Here is a 27,855-nt window from a genome sequence, read left to right as displayed (position 1 = left end):
GTTCTGGAAGTTGGGATTTGAAGGGTCGGGGTTGGATGCTGAGTGGTTAGTTGGGGATCGAGGGTAGAGGGGGTCTCTCCGAACTGGAAATATAAAATTACCGGTTATATGTAAACGTAAACGGTGCAGGTCTGAACGGGCAGGGCTGCGGCGTCGGCGCGGGGTCCTTACGGAACATGGAGTACAGCGCGGCGTCGCCTGTGATTGTGTCGCAGAGCGACGACAAGGTCTCTTTTGGAGAGCAGTATGCTGAAAAATAAAGATAACAGTTAGTTTATAGTTATTAACCATACATGAATAAGTAAGCTTAGAGGGTTCAGTCCATAGTGCCAATGAGGATATAATAACATAGAGCGGTACTGTCATAGTAAATTTTATAACCACAGTAAATTCACTGCCATCTATCGACATACTTTAAAACTAAAAATGAAGATTTATAAAAATACGTTAAAATGTATTTAAATATGGATAAATGATTTTTTTATTTGCATTAATTATTTTTATATGATTTTGACCCATGTTCTTTCACTGGTATGCGTTAAAATTATAAATAACAAACGAAACAATCAACGCCCTCTATACGAGAGTAGGCCAAAACTAGTGGCGCCATCTGATCGAGAATCAAATTTTCGTGATTTTCGAGGCACGTTTTTTCCTAAGACTGTATCCATCTATTACGGAGTTATATCTATCTTTGATAGTACGGACGCCATACAAGGGATTTTTCACTTAATAATGGGCGGCAGGGTTACTAAGCTTGAATCAAATAACTTTTCGCAACGCATCTCACTTGAAACTTATTGTAAATGTGTTTTATGTACGTATGGACTGAGCACGGTATGCTTGCTTGTTTCTCTATGGTATTAGAAAAGATTATACGCATACAGTACCTACATACTTCTAGTACGCCTAAAAAAGCGTACAGCGATAGAGTGGTGTCTTGTGGGACTGGCCCTACGCGAAGAAAGTCTAACCTTAAAACCACCACGATACAGCCGCTATTTAAACGACATTGTTGCTTTGGCACGCGCACACACACAGACACAATGGCCGACAGCTCACATAAACGAAACAATGGCTTTTATTTAACAGATTAGGGTCTTAGGCGTAAAAATCATTTGAGAAGATTCATACAGACTACAGGATTCAGTAGTAAAATGTACAGCCATAGGGTTTTTTTTTATGGTTTCTGCCGGATGATCATACTTTTTAAATTTTGTTAAAGCTCGCAAGATTACTCTATTTGTATCATTCCATACAAAAATATTATTGATGGCGCCATTAAAAAATATTTCAATTGAATATTAGGGCACTTACTTTCTTTATACTGTAACACATATCTGTGCTTTTCGTGTATCACCATACATCTGTAGCAGTCGTCACTCCTGAAAAATAAGAAAACGTATATGAAAAATATTTTTTCTCAAAAATGGACGGCAAAGTCGACGTTGCCGGTTAAAAAGTAGGTCGCGAAGTGCGTAGTTTATGGTCAGTCAAAAATTAAAAAGTTAAAAACATTGCAGTCTCGATTTCGGGACTGCAATGTTGCATACAAATTCCATTATTTGTCGAGTTGCAAACTTTTTAAAAGTTGAAGTGACCATATCAAATGAAGGCATAGGTCCATTAAACAGCAAAACAGATGATCAGTACTTATTATTATAATGTTGGTACCGCGACTATTTAGGTGTCTCAAATAGGTTGGCGTATTTTCAGCAGACAAATACACTTCCATTTTTAATAAAAAAAATAAAACGGCGGCAAAGCAAATCTTTTTACTTTTTTCTGTGAAAATATATACATAAGAACGTTGCTTCTGTAAAATATTTCTATTATATTTGCATTTATTGCGCCATTTTTGAGAAAAGCACTATATATGACTCGGCTGGAAGGCTACTTGCTGGCTTCGGATTCAATTAAACGGACTCCCAAGGTCGTCCGTTTAAAACGAATCCTCAGCCAGCAAGTAGCTACTTCCGAGCCTCGACAATAATGTACTATATTTTAATTTTTTGTACAAGCTTTTATCGCTAACTGTACTTTTCTTTCCACAGGCAACTAAAACCCATCGAGACAATTCTAAAAACACCAAACACAATTGAGTTTCGTTGTTTTATTACAGAGTTCCTATGGCCACCTCCTCTCTCTATCATCAGATCAGCTCGATGGTACCATAATATTGCATTGTCACCCGACTTACATATGTATGCAAACTTTTACCTTCATTGGAAGTCGGTAAGTGGGTCAAATTTTAAGAGCCAACAGGAGCTGAGCGAATTCTCAATTTTGAGATTTCAAACTGATTATCTCCGTCGCGCTGACGGGGGCGGCGCCGCCATATCCCCGTGTGTGTGGTGCACGCACACAGACGCGCACGTCATTTGCGCTCACGGACCTTATGCCTGCAAGTCGCGTCGCGGTCGCGGCCCGCTATATAGGCATATCATAGGCTATAGCTAGTTCTTACAAACTTTTTCTGTTAGCTTAGCTCGCTACCACCACTGAGCGTTTACTTATTTCCTGTTATTGTGATTTAACTTCTTGATTTTAGGTAGCTGAATTCAATATCCTTCTACAACCTGCAATCCAAATAACATTTTGACTTTTACAGGAGAGTAAAAAAACAATCATTTCTTTTCTCGTTTCCGTGCGGAAAGTATCAACTTTCGACACGCTGTGCTATTAGTACCTACATTGTGCAACGAGGGGGGTAAGTGAGATTTTGTAAAGGAGGAGTTTACAATATTCTTACCCCCGGAGTTACACAATGGTTTTCGTTACACTTGTGATGAAAAACTAAATTTTCAGGGAAATAATTATAAAATACGGTGACATTTCAAATATTCGTCCGCCATATTGTCATTTCTTGACAGGTTAGGCATCTAAGGCACAGACCTTCGGCATTCAGCCACGATTGAAAATTTTGTGTAAAAACGGCTATTAAATTAATCCAATTAAATATTATAAACAAAAATACTAAATTATAATTGTCAGTATTTTAGAAGTAAAACTCCCTTACACACCCTTATACTTTAAACAAAGTATTTTACTTATAACTTACTTGGTTCGTACTTCGTATGAATTAGTGACATATCTAATTAAAAAAAGAAAGCTATAACTCCCGCGGGAACAATATAGGCCTTTTGTTTTCCCTTCAGTACACCTGCATGAAATAAGATTTTTTCGAGCAAGTGTGATGAAAAACAAATTTGTCGCTCTCCGGCTTCGTTGATTAGAAAAAAAGAAAGCCTCAGGTTAGATAAAATTATCATAACAAAGAAACATGTGACATGAGATATTTCTTACGTTGATGTAATTATACAGTTTTATTAATGGTCCGTTTTTTATTTATGAGTCAGATTTTGATTAAAATAGGTATGTTTGAAGAGCTCCTAATCCTGGTCGGAATGAATAAGAAACCCCAATTTGGGACAATAGTCTAGTCTACAAAACGTTCAAGGTGGTTAAAAATATAGTGTAAGCTGTTCGCATTAAAAAACCGCAAATCGATGTACAGGTTAGCCGTTTGGTACACGTATACTAGAGGTCAAAACAAAATTATCGACCCGCAGTTCCTAAAAAAAAATCCCTTGGGAGGGGAGTGCTGAAACTTTTTTTTGTATAAAAAATCTTTTTTTTTGTATAAAAAACTTTTTTTTTTAAACCTATCGTATTCTTCTCTTATCTATCATACGAAAGGGCTTTTTGAAGCGATTCTGAAAATATATCACATCATTACATTTTAGCCATTTTTCTTAAATTGAAACAAAAAGAATTTTCAAAACATACCAAGTTTGGGCTCCTCCAGATACGATATGGCTGATTTTTTTTTGTACAATATACCAAAAATGATACGTGATTTCCTCATATCTAACCCAAAAAAAGGAATTTTAAAAATAATTTTATTTAGTTTTTTTTTAAATACAAAGTGACACAGGTTTAAAGATCTTTATTTTCTCATAAGAATACATAATATTCACTTACACGAGAATTAATTGTTTTTTCACGCAAAATACATTTTATCGGTGAGCGCACACTTAACCTATAACAAATAACTTAATACTGTAGGTATTAACATATATGACTTAAACTAAAAGTATACAAATTAAACTAAATTAAACAAAAAACACTTTTTTTTGTTTTTTTTTTTTTTGTCGGGTATATCAATAACTTATAAACAGAACAATTAGCAATGGAATGCGAGCGTAGTTGCTACGGCCCGGACCGGCCGTTCTACTTCAATACCTATTTTACGAGACTTATGGAACTGTACTGCAGATACGGTACATATTAATCATACAAGGATACGTAATATCCATATATCCAACGGGAAATACCTCTTTAACCCTTTAACTTGACCCCAAACTTGGTATGTTTTGAAAATTCTATTTGTTTTAATTTACAAAAAAAATGGCTAAAATGTAATGATTTGGTATACTTTTAGAATCGCCTCAAAAAGCCCTTTCGTATGATACCACACACGATAGGTTTTTGAAAAAAAAAAATGTTTTTTTCCATACAAAAAAAAAATGTTGTAGCACACCCTTCCTAAGGGATTTTTTTAGGAACTGCGGGTCAAAAATTTTGTTTTGACCTCAGTATGCGTGTGCCAAACGGCTAACTTGTACATCCATTTGCGGTTTTTCTTTGAAATTGGGCTTGTACGGCTGCCACTAATAGAGATACTAACTCCTAAAAATACGTATGATACCTCATTAGATTCGGAATGATGTCTAGAAAAATGTATTCGAAGCGTTCCCACATAAAAAAAGTTCAAAAGCTATTAACAAAAAACGCAAACGTACCATTACGCAAAAAACAGCAAAAAAATCACGTTTGTTGTTTGGGGAGCCCCACTTAAATATTTATTTTATTCTGTTTTTAGTATTTCTTGTTATAGCGGCAACAGAAATACATCATCTGTAAAAATTGCAACTGTCTAGCTATCACGGTTCATGAGATACAGCCTGGTGTCAGACTGACAGATAGATTGACAGACAGACAGATATTATTTTAAAGGTATTAAATATTCTTTTAAAAATTAGAAAAAAATATGGTGCATTTAAAACATATCATGGAATATACTACGGTTATAAGTTGATAGTATGTAAAGTTATTTTTTCAACAAGTTAGGCAATTATTAAGTAACCACATTTTTCTCGAACTTTCGTCTTTGTTGTAAATAAAAAAAAAAGAAAATAATTGGCGTAAAAAGTATTTCGCCTCGTGGAGCCCTTTTCATATACATACTTAATAAGATCACGTCATAAACGATTTAATAAAAGTAATACTTTATTTAAAATAAATTTTAGAATAATAGTGAAAATTGTAAAATATAAAACAATATTTTAACCAAAGTATTACTAATTCTTTTTACAATCAAATGTATGAATACGTACTTAGAACTGATACTTTTCTAAATAACGAATAAATGGACTAAATTGTGTAATTAATTTTTAGTGCAAATCACCACAATTTGCTTCTAAAGAGCAAATCAGTGACCAAAAATTATATATGATTTTAATGTTTCGTTCATATATTCAGATTTGTGTATGAAAATGTGAAACTATTATTTCTAAAATAAATTATTCGTCCCTAATTTACACAATAATTATACCAAATTTGATCTCATAGTGGACCGCAGAAGCCGACTTTTCCCGTCCCTTTTTCGCGGGTTACCAGGACTTAATCTCGTAGCTAGTGCGTCAGCTCAGCTTTGTATGAACCAAGGAATAATAAATAGTGTTAAACGATATCCCCTGAGGCCAAAGTGCATACTCACTTTACTTACTTCGCCTACTAAGAGGCAAATCGCGACTTTGAAAAGGTTTATCGATCTTATCACATCACTAGATTATCGACATTTAATGTCGACTATTGCCCATCACTTTTCTGTCTGTGTACGTATTTAGAAACTTGACCCCGCCCCTAAAATTAGTGCGATAAGAACAACTGCAGCTTAGGCGAAAAATCCTGCGTAAAAATCTCAAAAATCGAGGTTTTGTACTCGACTGTTTCCTCCTCCAAAACTTAACCAATCGTAACCAAATTTGGAAATCTGAATGATTATGAAATTGTCTGTGTCGGACTGTTTTGATTTTTTGGCTAATTGATACCAGTTTTGAATACCACGCCTCTTATTGCGGCATAGTCAGTGAGGCCATTTTTGGCCATGTGTGAAGGGCTCTAGCGCCTTAAAAAACAAAAATATCAAAAAAAGCAAAACACACCGACACAGATATTGACAATATTAATCTGTGTTGAAAAAATCATTGCTCTAGCTTCAAAAACCACGGAGGAAACAGTCGAGTACGTTTGTATGGAGAAATGACCACTCCTGTTGGCTCTTAATTGCAAGATTTGACCCGTACATACATACATAGGTACATTGCAAGTTAATAAAAAGCTTGTAATAACTTTGTTTACATTCAGAAAGTAAAACTATACGCTTCAAAAGCATATAAAATATTTATGAAAGACAGATGTGCCAGTGAAAATTATAATAATATCGTCTGATGAAGCAGACTGACAGGTCCATTTGAACTGAACATCATAATCATAATCATTTATTTCGTAAATGCACACAAAACATTACACGTCAGGAACAGTTTAAAGGAAGGAAAAATACATTTTCTATCATTAAAATAAATAACAATAAAGAAAATACATTTTAAATAATACAATGATAGTATTATATTACAACACTATTGGAATTATATCAGTTAGCTGTCATTTAGCTGTGGTTCAGTGTGTCCGACTGGCTCATTGTACCCGACTTGCACTCACCTGTCATATAACAGGAATTTGTCATAGCTCTCCGTCTCCGAGCACTCCCCTTTGGACTGTATGTGTGTCTGGTTGATCGACACCAGCCCTGGAACTCCGGACTGGAACCAGGCGCCCGTCCAGGACTCGGGGAATGTGCAGCCTCCACCTGAAATAGATAAACATATATGTTTATTCAAATGTATTCTTGTTTATTTTAACAATGTTCAACATTTTAGAGCTGATTTTCGAGCCTGGAGTATGCAAATATACAACTATGTTACTGTCCCAGCTCTTTTACTCTTTTGACAACTTTGTTACACGATATTGTCTTCGGTTACCGCGATAGTTACTCATGAAATAAAACTATGAAAACGGATGATTGTTCATTATTTTAGTATGTGGGTATTTTTGCACTTTGTAATTTTTCCTCAGTCACCCGTTGACCACGAACGCTGTAAAGAGTTCGAAACGTCGGGATGTATTATAAATTCAATATACGCGATATAATCCGTTTTCATAGTTTTATTTCTTTTTGTTACACGATTTAAAAAATTACATAATTAACAAATAAAAACATATATTGTTTTTTCTGGGGACATAAAAACCTGCAGTAATAAATAAACAGAATGACCCTACTACGAAGCACGAGGACCTGGGCACAGGACGGACACGCTATACATCAAAAATCAGTTTCTATGTGTGAACGGCACGTCTGTACACCCATCATGCGTCATAGTGTGAGTAAGTTGCTTAAAAATACTACTTTTTTTTTTTTTTTTTTTTATGAAATAGGAGGCAAACGAGCAGACGGATCACCTGATGGAAAGCGATTACCGCCGCCCATGGACACCCGCAACACCAGAGGGGTTGTAAGTGCGTTGCCGGCCTTTAAGATGGGAATACGCTCTTTTCTTGAAGGTTTGAAGGTCATATCGGTCCGGAAATACCGCAGGCGACAGTTCATTCCACAGTTTAGCTGTGCGAGGCAGGAAGTTTCTAGAGAAACGTACAGTTGAGGACTGCCAACCATCTAAGTGGTGAGGATGGTAATGTTTTCGCGTAGGGCGATGGCGAAAAGAAGCTGCAGGGATTAATCCGAACAATTCCTCGGAGCACTCCCCGTTATACACTCCCCGTTATATACTGAGTACTCTCTGTTTGATAGGTACTCCTACGCTAGAATTCCGCCAGATTTCTGTCGCGGGCAGAGGTAATTCGAGTCGGGGCGGGGCGGTGCGTGGCCGTTCTGTATGATAATAATATTACTTATTCTGTGACCTGGGTTCGAATCCCGAAGGGCACTTATTTGTGTGTTTAACACGAATATTTTTTCCCGAGTTAAGGATGTTATCTATGTATCGAAGTAAGGTATTTATCTATATAAGTATTTATATCGTCGCCTGCTATCCATAAGCTATGCTTTATTGGAATTAAGATTGTCTCCAAATATTTATTTGTTTATATACTGGTTGAGGTGAGGCAATTCAGTAAATATATATTGACGACCGGTCTGGCCTAGTGGGTAGTAACCCTGCCTGTGAAGCCGATGGTCCTGGGTTCGAATCCCGGTAAGGGCATTTATTTGTGTGATGAGCACAGATATTGCTCCTGAGTCATGGGTGTTTTCTATGTATTTTTGGGCTTACGGTGAGACTTAGTCAATCTGTGTAAGAATGTCCTATAATATTTATTTATTTATTTATTTTATTATATTGTATGAAACACTCATTCTGTAATTACTTCGTCGTTTTAAACAAAGCACGTTTATCAAAACACCTTTGATTCTCAGTATTTCTACAGGATATCCTTCAATAAAACACCTGGTCTCGCGCATGAATTCATAACCATTGTGTACCGCCATTTTGATTTTAAAACAAAAGTCTTTGTTAGGTTACCTAGGGTTCTATAGAAACCTAGATGGTTGCTATGTGAATTTGAATCTACTTATTGTTTTAATTTGCTTTTTATTAGCCGACCTTTTATTAATAAATAATAAACAGCGACGGAATATACGAGTATATAGACTAAGCTTTTAGTGCATTTTTAGAGTTCCGTACCAAAAGGGTAAAAACGGGACCCTATTACTAATACTCCACAGTCTGTCTGTCTGTCCGTCTGTCTGTCACCAGGCTGTATCTCATGAACCGGCGGCAAATGAGCAAAGTTCATTAGGCATTCATAAAATGAAACTCAATCATATTATTTCTCGACGCGTTTAGAGCGGACGGTGTTATACAGTAGTGTGAATACTGACATTCATACATAATACAGCACTACTTTTTAGGGTTCCGTACCCAAAGGGTAAAAACGGGACCCTATTACTAAGACTCCACTGTCCGTCTGTCCGTCACCAGGCTGTATCTCATGAACCGTGATAGCTAGACAGCTGAAATTTTCACCGATGATGTATTTCTGTTGCCGCTATAACAAATACTTAAAACAGAATAAAATAAATATTTAAGTGGGGCTCCCATACAACAAACGTGATTTTTTTGCCATTCTTCGCGTAATGGTACGGAACCCTTAATGCGCGAGTCCGACTCGCACTTGGCCGGCTTTTTTTTTTACTTCATAAACACATGCATGAACTGTAGAGAGCAACATGTTCCGAAGTCAAAAAAATCCTAGGGGGGTATATCTAATATTCCGTCGCTGTATCCATAGGCCACGGTGTCTACCACCAAGCATTTACCAAAACAAAGAAAGCCAAACAAATTCCTTAACTTATTGATATTTCGTTTTCGTCGCGAACCCATCGCTCTACAACAAAAGACAGAATCTAATTTGTCCGTACGTCCGTCACCACGAATTGTTTTGCTGCAGCTCGGGAACTAATTGGCCTGAATTTTAATCATTCAATCTGCCTGTAGGGAGGAGAGAAGTGTCGATATCGGTACTAAGAGTATTGGTACATGTACCGATGTCGGTAGTACCATTCGGATTAAGACTATTTAGCATTACTGCAGCAGTGTCACAGGGCAGACACGTCATTTATCAAAAATCACTTGCGTTTCTATGTGTGAACGGCACGTCTGTACGCGGCATGCATCATTGTGTAAGTTGCTTAAAAACAGTACTGAGCGGTCGGCAAAAGCTCGTCAATCTGCTGTCGCGGGGCGAGGTAATTCTGTGGCAGCGTTTTATCGCGACATTACGTCCAATGCATTGCTGCCGCAAATGTCAAACTTACAAACCGTAACATCGATTTTGACATTTGCGTCAGGAATGGAGCCGGCAGTAATGTCGCGCTGGAATACAACTGTTCTGCTGCAGTAATGCAGCCTACTAAATTGCTGCAGGACACGTCAATTTATAGAGAAATTCATATTAAATTTGACGTTCATGTCAATGACTGACGTCTTAAGAGTTTTGAATGATTCACGGTCAGTTTCACTAGACTTATATTGACCGGCATATAGACCTGCGTACCAGGCGTTTCTCACTCCGCAATTTCGTCGCGTCGCTACAAGTACCTGCGGCCGCCTCAATTTTGAGGTTTTGCTATAGTAATTGCCGGACACCGCTATGGAACGGACGCCTGCACGCGCCTGCGCCGCCTTGCGCGTAGTAGTCGCGTTTTGTTAGGTAGTGAATCTTCTGTACCTAGTTCTGTAACTGTATAGATTTATCTCTAATTGGAAAAGCATTACAGGGTGCCAAATACTTTTGGCACGTTATTTTATCCGCTATTACGAGTACTAATGCCGACTTTAATGAAAAGAAACACCGGACATGTATACAGACATGACAAATTATCGTTAAAGGGATAATAGAGGGAAAAATCGAAGGGAAAAGCGGCAGAGGGAAAAGAAAAACAACTTGGATGGATAACCTTAGGTGTTGGACGGGAATCGACGCTGCCACGCCATAGAAAAACTGGAAATAGAGAGTTCCGAACTGTGGTAGCCGACATTCGTAGATTATATGGCACCTAAAGAAGTAGAAGCGTCGACTGTAAAGTCATGTCTTTTTTTTATATGTCAGATAAAATTAAAATTATATCTGACATCTATAATTGTTACAGTATAATTTATACCTTCTTAACCATGAATGAACAATGAATCCACATGATCCATGATTTGATAGGTACAAATACATTGCCAAAAAACGTACCAATTTTGAAAGTAGTAGCACAACACTATTTCAACATTACCTACACCGCTCGACGGGTAGAAGTGAAAATTAATATAATTAATTGTGTTCTCGAGAATTATTTGAGCTGCTGAAAATTTATTATAATAACCGTTATATTAATTTACGGATATTATTAGTGGTTTCGTTAATTAATGCATCAGTCAAAGGATTAACGAAAATGTAACTTGTAATAAGCCAATGTGGTTTATTTGTGCCATTTTCAACCAAAAGCGTACTTATTGTCGCTTGTCAGTAAGGCGCCATTTCCATATAGCTTCAATTCGAAATCAACCTTATCGACGAGCGACAATGTGGTACCTTTTGGTTGAAAACGTCACATTTAACCTCTCGGATGCCGAACGTGGATCCCAGTATTTCAATAATTCATAATTACTTTAATAATTTAATAATTAGAGTTCAATACTGAACGGGGATTCGAGAGATTAAATAAATAAATAATAAAAAAGCCGTTTATTCACACTAAGTTTAGGTTACATTTGTAGGTTGAATCTATCTTAACTTGCTTAGTGGTGAACCCCTCTTTGGGTGAAGGCCTCCTCCAACTCAATCCATTTGCTTCTGTTTGAAGCTATTGCCATCCATTGCTTTCCCACAGCCTGGGATAGGTCATCAGCCCAACGCTGCTCCATACATAATATTATATATGTATATAATATAACATTGTTTTAAAACTTTCGCATTTTGAACATATTCATAGTTATTTGTTTTACAAAGGGGCAAAGTTGTTATTTAACCGCTTTTATTAAATATTGATACCCGAGCAAGCGAAAGATAAATAAATAAATATTATAGGGACATTCTTACACAAATTGACTAACTCCCACGGTAATCTCAAGAAGGCTTGTGTTGGGTACAGTCGCCATCAGATATATCGGAGCGCCCGAGGCGCTCACAAATATCTGAACACGCCTCTATTGTCAAGGCGTTAGAGTGCGTGTTCAGATATTTTGAGCACTTCCGGCGCTCTGATATATCTGATGGCGACTGTACTCAGACAACGATGTATTTAATATACAGGGTGGCTAAAAAATATGTGCATTTCCGATGCCAGGGAGGTTTTGGGATTATACTGAGCAACTTTTACTATGGGACCAACCACAAAATCGCAAAAAAATATTTTTGCCTCCCATAGAAAATGGACCAACTAAAATGTATGAAACAGCCAATTTTTCTGCGGCAACAGAAGACAATATTAAAGCTAAAATGGTCACAATTATATCGAATTATTTGCATTCACAATGAGAAATACTCAAACAAAATATAAAAAATAAAAGAATTCCTCAATAATACGGATTCCGCTGCAACGCCCTCGTTTCGGCAAACTAAATTAAACTACAGTAGTCTCTTTCTCTCACAAGGCGTACTGTAAGTGCGAGGGAGACGGAAGAATGCGGCGGCAAATGAGCGAAGTTCATTAGGCATTCATAAAATGAAACTCAATCATATTATTTCTCGACGCGTTTAGAGTGGACGGTGTTATGCAGTAGTGAGAATACTGACATTCATACATAATGCAGCACTACTTTTTATAGGGTTCCGTACCCAAAGGGTAAAAATGGGACCCTGTTACTAAGACTCCACTGTCCGTCTGTCTGTCACCAGGCTGTATCTCATGAACCGTGATAGCTAGACAGTTGAAATTTTCACAGATGATGTATTTCTGTTGCCGCAATAACAACAAATACTAAAACAGAATAAAATAAATATTTAAGTGGGGCTCCCATACATCAAACGTGGTTTTTTGCCGTTTTTTCCGTATTGGTACAGAACCCTTGGTACGCGAGTCCGACTGGCACTTGGCCGGTTTTAGATAACATAGGTTACTAGATAAGTTTAGCAATAGACAAATATGGAACAAAGAGTGGGCCTATCGCATATACTTTTTAAAACTATATTTTCATAGACAATGTTCGGCGGGAAAACATTTATTTCTTATTAAAATTACTTATTTATTTATTTATTTATCGTATGGCATATCTTTACATGTCACTGCATTATTAAATTTAAATTTAAAACTAGAATCCTTAAAATAATCTACGGCTTTCCCAGTCAAGGTCTTGAGCTCTTCAAAGTTGCTACCGAAAATTACTTATAAAAAAATTGATTTAAACTGAAAATGTCGGCGTGGGCTAGAGACGAATTACAAATATTTTATACAATATTTACATTTGTCGGAGGCGTAAAATATTTTTATCATGACATTATTATATTATTATCATGTTTACCCAGGTATTCGATGCTGTATTTACACATTTTAATGTATTTTTCATGTCACCAACTCACAATATGATGTCACTGTAAATGTTGTATTGATCGCACTTAAACTATCGTGAGACATATTTCAAAATATTTATCAGTACGGTTTTTACTCACTATTATTTTTAGTCGCTTTTGGCGACATGTTTCGGATTCTTTGGGAATCCATCCTCAGGCACGAGTGTCCGCGGCGGTTGTTTGTCGTGCGGGCGGCGCGGGCAGTGCACGACGAACAACCGCCGCGGACACTCGTGCCTGAGGATGGATTCCCAAAGAATCCGAAACATGTCGCCAAAAGCGACTAAAAATAATAGTGAGTAAAAACCGTACTGATAAATATTTTGATGTTGTATTGACTTGTAAAAGAGTCCTTGAGCCTAATTTTTAGAACAAAACTAGCGACCCGCTCCGGCTTCGCACGGGTGCAATGCTGATGTAATAATACATATAAATCTTCCTCTTGAATCTCTGTCTATTAAAAAAAACCGCATCAGAATTCGTTGCGGAGTTTTAAAGATCTAAGCATACATAGGGACAGACAGACAGCAGGTAGCTTTTTAGAATTTTTAAACAACCTAGTGTGCTTTATTATTCTTATTCTAGTCTATATTATTCTGAATCTGACATATTAATTATTATTCTCTTTATTTATTATTTTTCTTACGTTAGGTTTTTTATAATATGCATATAAAAGTAAAATATAAAAACACTTACAAAACAATACAAAATACATATAAACAAATTATAAAAAACCTAACCTAGGGTGCCGCCAGCAGCGGGGCAGGGCCCAAGCTGCCGGTGGTCAGGGCCGCAGAGAGAGGAACCGGCGGACTATCCGCGCCGTGTCCAAGATCACCGCCTTCTGCATCTGACCCTTGATCCAACCACCTAGCGAGAGTCTCTCAAGGTGTTGGTCGAGACTCTTCGCTATGAGACCGTTCGCTGAAACGACTATCGGGACAATGATCGTCGAATCAACATCCCACATGGCGGTTATCTCGTGAGCCAAGTCTAGGTACTTACTGGACTTGTCCTTCTCGGCTTTCACGAGATTCTCATCATGGGGGATGGTGATGTCGACGAGCACGGCCCGGCGCTGCGATCGATCTATTATCACAATGTCAGGCTTATTGGCTACAATAGTCCTGTCAGTGATAATAGATCGATCCCAATAGAGCGTGGCACGACCATTCTCGAGAACTGGCACAGGTAAATACTTGTAGTACGGTACTTCGCAGTCCACAAGGCCGTATAGAAGAGCAAGCTGCTGGTGAATAATCCTGGCTACGAGATTATGTCTGTGCAAGTACTCGCCGTTAGCAAGATGAGAACAACCGGAAATGATATGCCTGAGTGACTCTCCGGGACGGCGGCATGCCCGACAAATGTCGACCGTACCGTCCTTCAGGATATATTTCCGATAGTTGTTCGTCATCATAACTTCGTCCGCAATTGCACAGGCAAAACCCTCGGTTTCTCCGAAGAGGTCCCCGAATCGTAACCAGTTCACCGACGCGAGCAGGTCTACATCGGGTCCCATGAGGGCCTTGTAGAACCGCCCGTGTAGCACCTTACTCTCCCATACCGCCTTGCGGCCCGCAGCACTTTGTACCACAGGTTTGTGCCAGTTCTCGTTTGCCAAGGAGAGCGGCGTGAAGTGCCTGTCCACTGCCACCACATCACGATGCATCCCACACTCGTTGTTAAGGAAATAATTCCTGAGATTGCACACCTCGCGGTTGTGGAGATCTTTGGCGTTAAGGAAGCCTCGACCTCCACACTTCCGTGAGATGTACAATCTCATAACTGACGAGCGTGGGTGTAGCATACGGTGTGTGGTGAGTAGTAGACGGACCCTCCGATCCAGGGCGTCCAGCTCGGTCTGAGTCCACCTTAGTATGCCAAAGGAGTATATGAGTATGGGCATTACCCAGGCGTTGAAGGCGCGCACTTTATTGCCTCCTGACAAAAGACTGTTAAGGACTTTTGTGAGACGACTGAAAAAGCGCTCCTTCACCGACCGTCTAATACCCTCGCCCTCAATACCCAACGACTGTGACATACCAAGGTATTTATAGGTTTCTGATTCAGAGATAGATCTGAAAGACATTGTCTCAGAAAGTTGTAAATTTGTTGAATTTACAACCTCCCCCAGCTGTACATGCATAACCGCACACTTATCGACACCAAACTCCATTCTGATGGCGGTACTGAAAACTTCTGTGGTTTTTAATAGCACCATCAAGTCTTGGTTATTTGGCGCAAATAGCTTGAGGTCATCCATGTACAGAAGGTGAGAAATGACTTCACCCTCTCTCCGAAGCTGGCAACCTAACCCTGAATCCTTCAGCAGGGTGCTGAGGGGATTCAGAGCTAGGCAGAACCACAGGGGACTCAGACTGTCACCCTGAAATATTCCTCGCTCGATCCTTATAAAGTCCTGCGGGCCAGGGCGGTCATCTCCACCTCCTGGTTGACGAAGGACTGTGATCCACTGCCTCATACACGCACTTAGGAAGGATATTAAAGCTGCATCAAGTTTATACAGCTCCAATACCCTTCTCAGCCATGAGTGAGGCACCGAATCATAGGCCTTCTTATAGTCAATCCAGGCGGCCGAGAGGGCCCCCTTGTTCCGTCGAACTTGCTGGCATATGGTCATGTCTATGAGGAGGAGCTCTTTAGTACCACGGGACCCAACCCTACATCCATTTTGAGCGGAGGCCAAAATGTTGTTAGCGACAATGTGCGCGTTAATTTTTGCTCTCAAAATGGATGTAAGGAGCTTGTAAAGTGTAGGCAAGCACGTGATGGGTCTGTAGTTCTTTGCTTCCGTGGTACTACCGGACTTGTAGAGCAGGAAGGTTACACCAGTTGTTAGGGAAGGTGGGAGGGAACCGAGCTCTAGGGCTTGTTGGAACTGCGTTGCCAACCGTGCGTGCGAGCATCGAAACCATTTTAGCCAGAAGTTGTGCAATCCGTCCGGTCCAGGACTTTTCCAGTTCTGGGTCGTACGAATGGCACAACTTATGTCATCGGGGCTGATGGTGATAGCCCCCATAGGTTCGATGTTCTCGCACTCACGTTCGACAACGTCTATCCAACCGCCCTCCGTGTGTTCCACAGGCACTGACCAGATGCTACGCCAGAAATCAGTCATGGCAGTAGCATCCGGTAGCCGCACGTCGGACACACGAGAGTCGGCTTCCTCCCACCTTCGGTACACCTTCCTTTGGTCACTTTGAAAAAGACGATTCTGCTGGAATCGATCCACACGCTTGCTGTAGCGGCGAATACGGTTTGCCCATGCATAGACTTTCTGCTTTAGAAAGTCGATGCGCTCTGTGACATTGGCCATGTAGTCGCGGGGCCTGACATCCGTCCCCGCGAACGCCTGGTTCACAAAGCGCATTACTCGGGGGCGGTTGTTGCCCCCTCTAAAGCAGATCAGCTTTGCAATGAGAGTCCTAAACGAGCTGATACGTCGCTCAATCCGCGCTTGCCATGCAGGGACACCTCCGGCGGTCCTAGGTGCACGTTCAGCGTCCGGAAACTTGACTCGAGCAACACGGCACGCCGCGATGGCTCCGCAGTACATGATCGAGTGCGTATCATCTAAATCTTTACTAGTCCGTAAATGTGGCTCTAGTAAAGCGTTTAGGGCTCCCACTAGCGCTAGATTGCGTCTATTTATAGGCAGACGTGGTAATCGTGGCCTAGAGTTGGTTGTGGCGCGATACTGCGTAATCGTCTCTTCCAAAGTCCTCCTCAGTTGCTCATTGGCAGATGTACTCACGCTCTGACTCGCAAAATCCCCCTCGTCGGTACTAAAATCAACCCGCGGCGCCCCCGGTGCCAGGTCGGGTGCGGGCACCGGATCCGGCGACGTGGCGGGCAGATCTCGCACCGAGGCGGAGGCTGCGCGAGCAGAGAGAGCCTCCAGGCGAAGCCGATCAAGTGTCGCATCATCCAAACGCTTTAGCCGCTGAATGACGCGCACCTGATCCGATAATCGTTGCTCCGACACGGTGATGGTGGGTTCAAGAACCTGAAACAGTGGCAGTATTCTTGAACGATACGCGGATAGCTGTGTTCCCCCCTCTGTAGCCCCATAATAGGCGCGCATGACATTCTCATTAATGGATTGAGACCATCTCATGCGACGCACTATACCACCGGCAGCGGGAGCCGTGGGCGGGGCAGGATGTCCCGCAGGCCCCAAGCGTGCCGGCAGCGGTGGCCGCCCTCGTCGCGCAGGTGGTCGTGGCGGCGGCGGCGGCGGCGGCCCGCTCTCGTCACTGGATCCGTCTGTGTCAGGCGCCGTTGCAAACTCGTCGCCTGACGACGATGTGGACGAGGAACTGGACGAGGCGGGCGGGGGTGGTGGTCGTGCGCTTGATGTTACTTGTCATATTAATTATTATTATTATATTAATTATTTAAATTTATTGGATTGTGATTTCATAGTTGAATGTTTTGTTTTTATTTTTAATGTATTTACTAACACATAGCTATAACGATGGTACTAACAATATTGTATGGAATTTTGAACGTTCCGAGATAATGATATTTTGTTTTTATTTATTATTAAATTAATTGAACGTGGTTCCTTACAGCACAAAGCCGTCCCCGCCCGCCTGGAACCCGATTAAGCAAAGCTTTGACGAGTGCCGGCAATTCGATTACGCTAAATAATAAAATAACACTCACATGAGAATGTGTGTTACATGAGTCACGATATGGAAATATCAAAGACTTGCTTTTCCTACGGCCCAATTCGAACAATACTTATGAGATGTACACAGCGATACGATACCGATCTGTGTGTCAAAAGTGACATTTCTTCAAACAAACAAAAAAAACAAAAACGTCGCTTTCGACACTGACATGTCGGTATCGTATCGATGCCACGTCTTATAAGCATTGTTCGAAATGGGCCGCTAGTCGCGAGCGTAACTACGTTTGTATGGAGAACCGAGCTGTCGGAGACTCATCACTGCACAATTTCTTTACCAACCGCCTGAAATAAGTCGTAGAACTAAGGCCCATTTGCACCATCCCACTAACCCGGGGTTAACCGGTTAAACCGTTAACCCAATGTCAAATTGTACTGGTAACCATGTTACTCCAGGTTTAAACGCTTAACCCCGGGTTAGTGGAATGGTGCAAGAGGGCCTAAAACGATTGCCTTGGGTGATGCTACGCGCTACGGCGTGCTACGGCGTGCTACGGCGTAGCGCCGAAACATGTCGCTAAAATTAGCTTAATAAACGGTAAAATTAGCTTAATATCCAAATTTTCTTTTATTTTCATCCTTAATAAGTAATATAAAACCACAATAAATAAAACCATAAAGCAAAAATTAAAAACTAAACTTAAAAATAAACTATAAATAGAAAATTTGTCCTATAGTGTCAATACGGTATTTCTGCAATGTTGTGCCACCAGAGTGCAGCACTAGCCCCTTTAGTAAACCATAGAGTAACTTATACATACTGTGCCTTTTTGCATCATAGCGGTTCTTTTACAGAGGACCTACCGGAAACGCAAATCCGAAATTTCGCTATCTGCCTCTTTATCGCTCGAATATGCAAGAGTGACAGAGATGTCAGGTAACGAAATTCCGATTTTCTTGTTTCACGATAGACCCTCAGATTGTGGTAGTAGCGCCCTCTACGCAGACTTTCGCGTAATATTTGGCAACGTGCCCACTAACCTGCGGCTACTTTGAAGACCCTGTGGGCGCTTTGCCCCCAGGCCCATATCCAGTTTGCTTATTTCATACTTACTTACTTCCGTTGGCGCTGCAACCCTTTATGGGTCTTGGCCTCCTCCACAATCTTCCTCCAGTTGTCGCGGTGCCTGGCGACCTTCCAGTTGGTGAACTTTCCCATCTTCCTGAGATCTTCTACACAATCCATCCAACGCTTCTTAGGCCTGCCATGCGTCCTTTTTTGTTGCGGCGTCCACCTTGTCATTACTTTTGCTGCCGTCTTCTCCGGCATCCTTTCAAGGTGACAATTCTTATTTCATACATTAAACTTAATTGTTTTCCAACCGAATAATCTAACCGAAAAACACTTAAACCTGTTTACCAATTAGTGTTTGTTTACATCACTATTCCAAGATGGCGGACTTGTTTACCCATTGTTTACCCGACCCGAATTACTCTTAAAATAGGGTTAGGTAATTATCGGAGAAATAATAAATTTAAAATAGAAATAAGGAAGCGAGGTATTATTTTTGCTTTTATTTTGGAGTTGATAATACAGGATGAAAAATAAAGGTGTCTAAAATATTATTCTAAGGCAAAAAATTGTAAAACAATTCTACTGACTATACCCTCCTTAGGCCCAAGGTCCTACTTATAATAATTCTTCAGTTCGATGAAATTTAAACCATATTCAATTGGAACAGTTGCATTTCTTTTGTTTCGTTATATTTTCAAACAAATAAAAATCAACTCTATTCTTTGCACTATAAGGTGCACATTTCAGTGGCAATTCTTGGGTTTTTAATTTGTATGGCTGGGCCTTAGAAGGTTTGACAAATATTAATAATCAGCCTATAGACGTCCCACTGCTGGGCAAAGGCCTCCTCTCATGCGCGAGAGGGTTTGGGCTCTAGTCCCCACGCTAGCCCAATGCGGATTGGGGTCTTCACATACACCTTTGAATCTCTTTGCAGATGTACCTATGCAGGTTTCCACACGATATTTTCCTTCATTGTAAAGCTAATGGTAAATAGCAAATGATATTCCGTACATCATTAGTCCGAGCCAGAATTTGAATCCGCTACCTCCGGATTTAAAGTCGGACGTCATATCTACCCGGCCACCACCGCTTCTTCTCATAAATATAGTGACTTGTTATTTCCCGATTGGTTTGCTAGATATATCATAACATCATCATCATCATTAGGCCTTGTCCATCTTTACAGATGATTTAAGCAGTGTTGCGAACGCAACCTTTTATTTGTAATGCAGTAGCTAAACGCAGCCGTCGGGCTCGCTTACTATGCGGACGCTTATTTAAATGCACCAATAGGAGCGCTCCACATAACCTGTATCGCGTCCAATTAGAGGCACCTAAATTTAGACTACCTTTTTACCATTCAAAATTAGCTTAATCACTTTCGCATCAGCCTCCATACTATTACCACCACTTCTACACCTTTAACCGTTTACGTCAACTGTACCTTGTAAAGTAACCAGCACCTATTAATTATAAGTTTACTTCAAATCGAAGTCTTTTTATTTGTCGTCAAAACCTGCACGGCGGCTATAAGCAGCATCTATGAATTGTATATTCTTCTTCTTCAGTCGGTCCCTCAATGCTGAGGATCGTGACATCATGTCCTTCTGTTGAAGATCAGGTTCCTCCATAGGCTTCTATTCTTCGCCAAGCGCATGGCCTCGTGCAGTTTTAATTGCATAAGTGCAGTGATTTGAGCACACCATCTAGTAGGAGGAGGGCCCTGAGGTCTGGTGCCTTCAACTTTACCCGTCATTATAACATTCTCCAGGCCATCCGAGGAGCAACGTGAGAGGTGTCCGAAGTAACTGAGTATTAGGTCCTGGCATATTGTTGACAACCGGCGTTTTATGCGTAGCTCTTCCAATATGGACTGATAATACTGAATTGTATATTACAAAGCCTCTATTAATATAATATGTGATCTCCGACCTCAGCGGTAGACCTCGGCGGACTTTCTCTGATCAGATCGGGGAAATCCTGAAGAAAGGCCAGGTCAAGAGCACCCTAAACCGGCGAGCGTGTATGAGGAATGTTATGAAAGTGAAGGAAGCGAAAGAGGTATGTCAGGATCGTAGCAAGTGGAAATCCATGGTATCTACCTACCCCTCCGGGAAATAGGCGTGATTATATGTATCAAAGAGGATATAATATTATAGAGCGGTACTGTCATAGTAAATTTTGTTGCCACAGTCAATTCACTGCCATCTATCGACACACTATAAAACTAAAAATGAAGATTTTTAAAAATACGATAAAATGTATTTAAATATGGATACATGATTTTTTTTTATTTGCACTAATTATTTTTATTATTTTGACCCATGTTCTTTCACTGATATGCGTTAAAATTGTTAAATAACAAACGAAACCGTCAACGCCCTCTATCCGAGAGTAGACCAAAGGTAGTAGCGACATCTGATCGAGAATCAAATTTTCGTGATTTTCGAGGCACGTTTTTTCCTTAGGCTGTATCCATCTATTACGGAGTTATATCTATCTTTGTATGTATGTATGTATGTGTAATCTACGAAAATTATGAAATTAATTCAGCTGCAGGCAAATACATCTGCAATTCTGTACAAAACACATTTTTATCGCTGTTCATTTCGTTAATAATGTACAATTCGTAAAACTTTAATCAGATTCAGCTGAAATAAGCCCATTATTTCACCCTGTATCCAGTAGTTTTATTTTGTTTATACGTTTTCCCGCTTCGAGCTGATTATATCATTAATCGAATCATGGCAGCGAAAATAGAATGCTTTTAACGATATTTTCGCTTGTTTGGCCTACTAATTACTAATTAGTATATTATTTTAAATAATAAACTCAAATCGGCTGGTAAAAAAGGTAAGGTGCCCAGTGAATACCCAATAGCTGACTACTCTAATCTATTGCTAATAACGATAAATTTATTTAACTTAACAATTTCCTGCAATATAGGTTCAAAATTTACTTCTTGGATTTATTACTAAAGCAGCGTACTACGTAGGCGAATAACACGTGAACGCGAAGCGAAGCGATGCGGCGCGAGGTGAATCAATCCTTTGATACTACAAGTGTCCTACGTGGGCGATCTCGTTGCGTTAAAGGCACAGTGTGTATAAGTTACTCTATGGTTTACTAAACGGGCTAGTGCTGCACTCTGGTGGCAGAACATTGCAGTAATATCCCCTATTGAGCTGAAACTTGACATACATATAAGCTGACTGACAATTTAATTGGAGGTGGCCATAGTAATTACTATATTACATAGGTACTTAATTGTGCTTGGGTTAGTTAGAAATGTTAGAATTATCTCGATGGAAAGAAAAGTACAGTCAGCGATAAAACTTTGTACTAAAATTGAAATTTTTGACGAAAAAACTTGTATATATCGTTCATTGGGTCCAATGTCCATCACTGGTACCTTACCCTTTTTTCAACCAACACACCATAATTTGGCTAAAGCATGTAATCAGGAACGAAACCAAACAATTACTTAAACAAATGACACTTCGTAATGATGATTACTTCGGTCATTAACAATTGAACACAATTTAAACATTAAGCAGTATAACGACAGTTTTTTATGAAGATATATTTATTTACATTATTGATATACACGGTGGCTCTCACACACACACACACACACACGCACACGCACGCACGCACGCACGCACGCACGCACGCACGCACGCACGCACGCACGCACACACACACACACACACACACACTATAATTAGATTATTTATAATATTATAATTTTATAGAATATTAAAGATCTTAAATTGTAATTACACAATTGAAACTGATCATCCGCTATCCGATAAGGAACTTCGTTCCAAAAAAGATCCAAGTAGTACGTAGTTAAAATACTCCATATTTGTATTGTGACAAGACGCTTTTGTGTTTACAAAATGATAGCTATTGAAAAACATTAATGATACGAAGTTTTGTCCGGTACACGCCATGTGGCTCAAATTTTTTAATCACGTGACTGGTGGAGATCGCTTAGATAAGGTCGCCTCGATTTTAAATGGGTATGGAGATCGTTTTAGGCCCGAGGAAGGACATAAGATAGTTTTTAGGGTTCCGTACCTCAAAAGGAAAAAACGTAACCCTTATAGGATCACTCGTGCGTCTGTCTGTCTGTCTGTCCGTCTGTCACAGCCTATTTTCTCCGAAACTACTGGGCCAATTAAGTTGAAATTTGGTATACATATGTAAGTTTGTGACCCAAAGACGGACATGTAACGTAAACAAATTAATTTTAAACACGGGAGCCACTTTTGGGGGGTAAATGAGAAAATTTAAAAATAAAGTTTTTCAAACTATATCGTGTTACATATTATATGAAAGAGCTCATTGTGAGAATATCAATTTTTTTTTTATAATTTTAAAATAAACAGTTTAGAAGTTATTCAAGAAAATAGGCAAAACATGACCATTCCCCCCCTTTATCTCCGAAACTGCTGGGTCAAAAATTTTGAAAAAAATATACAAAATAGATCTTTACCTATAGATCACAGGAAAACCTATTAGAAATGTGCAGTCAAGCGTGAGTCGGACTTAATTACTTAGTTTTTGATCCGACCCCTACTGGTTTTTTAAAGACATTTCACATAAAAAATCATTGTTTAAATTGTGTAATGTACGGAACCCTTGGAACGCGAGTCCGACTCGCACTTGGCCGGTTTTTTACCAATCATCATCATCCCACGCAGACGAAGTCCCGGGCATAAGCTAGTATTATTATTATAAGTAGGTATCTGTTACTTAAGCTAGTAACTAATAGGCAGAAGCTAGTATTATCAAAGAGAATTAAGTAGACATAGAGTGCTCACTCCATACATCAGTTTACTTACCGAAACGACTATTATTTTCGTAGTCGACATCTAGCGTCAAGTAGCGGAACTATCAGTACTGCTACTCGACACTAGATGTCACGTGTGTCGCGACTGACGAAAAGTGTATTGCTCAACAATTTACAACTAACATTATAAGGAGTTGAAAATAGAGTTCCGGTTAATCCGGTTATGATATTAGCTGAAAATCGTTAAGCATTAGACTTTCCTTCAGCCGCGACATCTATTATGAAGTAGCAGTACTGATAATTCCGCTACTTGACGCTAGATGTAGACTACGAAAATAATAGTCGTTTTGGTGGTTACATATCAGAATACCGAAAACCGATTTAACGAAAACCGATTTACCTAACGTTGATTTACCAATTTTTAAATTACTTAATGATCATTTTACCTAAACTGACCTAAGTTTATAATACCTAAGCTCAAATAACCTAATGGACGAAACACCTAATTCACGATATACCTTTTTTTTTTTTAAATCTACATATTTAAAAGGAGCCTTTATCACTGAGACATGTCGGCTCCGTTGGGCCTCTACATTACAGTTTCAATAAGTGTTAGTATACATCAAAAAAACTGTACACGAATTTCGCAGTTTTAGACAGGGGTTCCGCCAATATCGTGTGAAAAACCCCAACGTCAGTTACTGCATAACCCCTAGCTTCAAATAGTTGCGCCCTCTTGTCTCGAGTCCGAACACATTCCATTGGGAAGTGCTGTACATCCTCGACAGAGTCGCAAATATCGCAGTTGGGCGACTCTGCTTTCCTCATCAGATGAGCAAACATATTCAATGGAATGTGACCGGACCGAAGCCTGTGAGCACGTACAATTTTCGCCCGATATACCTAATGCACGTTTCACCTATAGCTATTTTACCTAATGCACGAAGCACCTATAGCTGATATGCAATGAAGCACTATGTCTACTTAATTCTTTTTGGTATTATATAAATAGGTATCTGTTACTTTAAAAGCTATTAAATTATTCATTTCAAACGTTTAACCACTCAATAGCAATGAGCCTAATGAAATAATCACTTCCTACGTACACTCGAGAGCAATACAACAGGTCAATTTATTCCTAAACAGCTTCTGCCCGCGACTTCGCCTGCAAATATTAGGTTGTCTTGAAGAGACCGGTCTTTAGCGATAATACCGACTCCAAATAATAACGGGGGTGTTTACTGGTTTTCCAGATTTTAGTACATTCACCCGCCTGTTGCTATCTTCAAAGAGGATATAATATTATACTTAGAGCGGTACTGTCATAGTAAATTTTGTAACCACAGTAAATTCACTGCCATCTATCGATACACTTTAAAACTAAAAATGAAGATTTATATAAATACGATAAAATTTATTTAAATATGGATAAATGATTTTTTTTATTTGCATTAATTATTTTTATTATTTCGACCCATGTTCTTTCACTGATATGCGTTAAAATTGTTAAATAACAAACGAAACCGTCAACGCCCTCTATACGAGAGTAGGCCAAAGGTAGTAGCGACATCTGATCGAGAATCAAATTTTCGTGATTTTCGAGGCACGTTTTTTCCTTAGACTGTATCTATCTATTACGGAGTTATATCTATCTTTGCTATCTGTATTGCACGTGCATAATTATATTGCTGTTTCGCCCATGATGCCGGTTGTAAATGTCACTGTGCGTTGACAGCAATAATATCATGCGCGTGCAAAAGAGATAGCAACAGGCGGGTCAATGTACTAAAATCTATCTAGAAAGCGTTTCTTCTTTTTTTTTGCTTTGCGATTTTTCATATAACATCTCGTTTTCATTGTTATTGATTACATTAAATCTCGTACCGTGTAGTGGACACGCGTCGCCGTACATTATACAATTGTGTCTGTCAAATACAATTGTGGACCAATTTGCCAGAGTTGACAGTTTGAATTGAGGATTCCCACGGTGCGAATGACATGTCAATTTGGGGTGATCTTTGTAACTTATAACGATTTTTATGACAGGCAATAGTTATGGTTAGGTATACAGGGTGTTTCTGACCATGGGGCTTTAAATTCAGGGCTCGATTTTACTCGCTAAACTGAGCTACTTTTATTATGGGACCAACCCCGAAATCGCGAAAAAAACTTGGCTTTTTCATACATTTTGGCTGATCAGATGTTGACCTTTTCTACGGAAAATCCGAAAAAAAAAATCTGAAGGAAGGAGCAACCAACTAATCTTCGCGCTCGAGAGCCGGAGGAGGAAGCAATACCGGTCATCATTTTTGACGAGCACGTACCACCGGAGCACGCAGTTCAGCACAGTGGCACGCTCAGTTCAGTCGAGCCAGGATCTGCGGCAGCGGTGCCTGGCCAGAGCACGGCTGCGCCGGTACCGCCACCACCGGTCGAGGCCGCCGACGGCTCAGATGCGGTTCTGCGGTCGGACTGCGACGAGAGCCCGGCCACGACGGTACCACCCGGTGCCACGGACGGGTCCGTGGCCGGCCAAGAGGCAGCCGATGCCCCGGCGGAGGGCGAACCTCCCCGTGAAAGATATTTAAAACGGAACAAAAGCAGTGTAGATTTTAGGAAGTATTTTTAGGCTAAGGTGGAGGGAATGTAGTAAACGTACTTTAGATATAACGCGCGGCTGCGCCCGCGCCCGATCAGTCAATAAATAGCTGTCACACAGTCCCTACGTGTGTTTGACTCAGTCCTCCCGGTTTACCGTTATAACAGTGGCCTCCTTTTAAGGGTTGGTCCCATAATAAAAATAGCTCAGTTTAGCGAGCAGAATCGAGCCCTAAATTTGAAGCCCCATGGTAAGAGACATACTTATAGGTAAATGGGTCCCTAATACAGTAGGTACATTTTTATAAGGAGTGGCTGTCACATAAAAGGTTTGGAGATCTTTTTTAGAAGTTTAGCACATTAGTTATTTACGATACAAGCGCAACTTAAAATTTGTCACTCCTTGCAAATTTCCTATTATAAAAAGTAACATTGAAGTAATAAAAATACGTAAAAAATATTTCTTAATTTTTTTTTTAAACGAAGTTTAATAAATAAAAACTTGAATGACCTGTCACAGGGACCATCATTGTAAAATGTTAATATTTCTATACTTTATAAACTGAAATAGTTATTTGTGCAACAAGAGAGGAAAGTTGGATTTTCTTGCGAGTGTTTATTTTGAGTCCCGAGAAAGCGAAAGATTCTATAATTGAATCACGAGCGAAGCGAGATTCTAAGGTAGAATCTTGAGCGTAGCGAGGGACTCAAAAACACGAGATGTAAAATAACTTTGCTCTCGTGTTGCACACATAATTTTTCACCTCAGTAGTGAGAACATATTAAAGGTAAAAATTTCGAATTACACAGAATAAACAGAAAAAAAAAAATGTACGATACGATAAGATACGATACGATACGATACGATACGATACGAGACGAGACCGGACCGGACCGTAGTATGAAGTTCATGGCCTTCACTAAATTAAAAAGCTACATTGTTTCACTCCCTGTAGTGAAACAAGTCGCATTTTCCTCACTCCAGGGAGTGACGAAAGTAGGCTTGTTCGAGCTGCTGAGGTGAAATAGATAATAATAACATACACTAAAGAAAAAGTGACCAATCCACCGGTGGCCGCGTCTTCAGCTTACGAGGCCGGTGTCGATTTTAGAGCAAAAATATAAAATTGATAGATTTAGTCGTTGAAATTATACACGTTTTGTTACGTAATATCTAAATAACAAGTATTGGTTTCTATTAGCACGTCTTCTCATCTTGCCTTTTAATAATTTGGTCGCGAGTGTGCGTCAGCGGTAATATGTGAAGAGAAGGGGCAGTATTTAAAAATTCTTAAAAAAATTATGGTGATAAATTATACAAATTGATGTATAAGAATATTTTCAGCAAATGTTATAGATTGTTTAAGTATCAAATTTACGTTGAAATTAAGTCGATTTTCAGAGAAATTGTCACTTGTTTGGAAGTCATTTCTGGAGAAAATTGAATTCGTTTAACTTTCATTTCCTTGTTTCTCCTCTTGTAATCTGATAAAGGTCAAGTACAGAGTATGTGTAATACAAATTTAC

General features: G+C 39.6%; 1 protein-coding gene across 2 annotated transcripts in view; it reads right to left on the bottom strand.

The window, feature by feature from the left end:
* The window catches only part of LOC134753512 (uncharacterized), a 340,941-nt gene that overhangs the window by 22,530 nt on the left and 290,556 nt on the right, over positions 1-27,855 (bottom strand). For both annotated transcript variants that reach the window (XM_063689408.1, XM_063689409.1), the window contains 3 exons: positions 6,787-6,934; positions 1,318-1,385; positions 102-249 (listed from right to left, as the gene is read on the bottom strand). In XM_063689408.1, coding sequence (XP_063545478.1) covers positions 102-249; positions 1,318-1,385; positions 6,787-6,934 — 364 coding nt within the window. The remainder of the gene's footprint in view (positions 1-101; positions 250-1,317; positions 1,386-6,786; positions 6,935-27,855) is intronic.

The sequence above is a fragment of the Cydia strobilella genome, chromosome 27 (assembly GCF_947568885.1).
Source record: "Cydia strobilella chromosome 27, ilCydStro3.1, whole genome shotgun sequence".
Classification (NCBI taxonomy): Eukaryota; Metazoa; Arthropoda; class Insecta; order Lepidoptera; family Tortricidae; genus Cydia; species Cydia strobilella.
The sequence above is the reverse complement of the archived record's forward strand: the minus strand, read 5'-3'. Positions and strand labels throughout refer to the sequence as shown.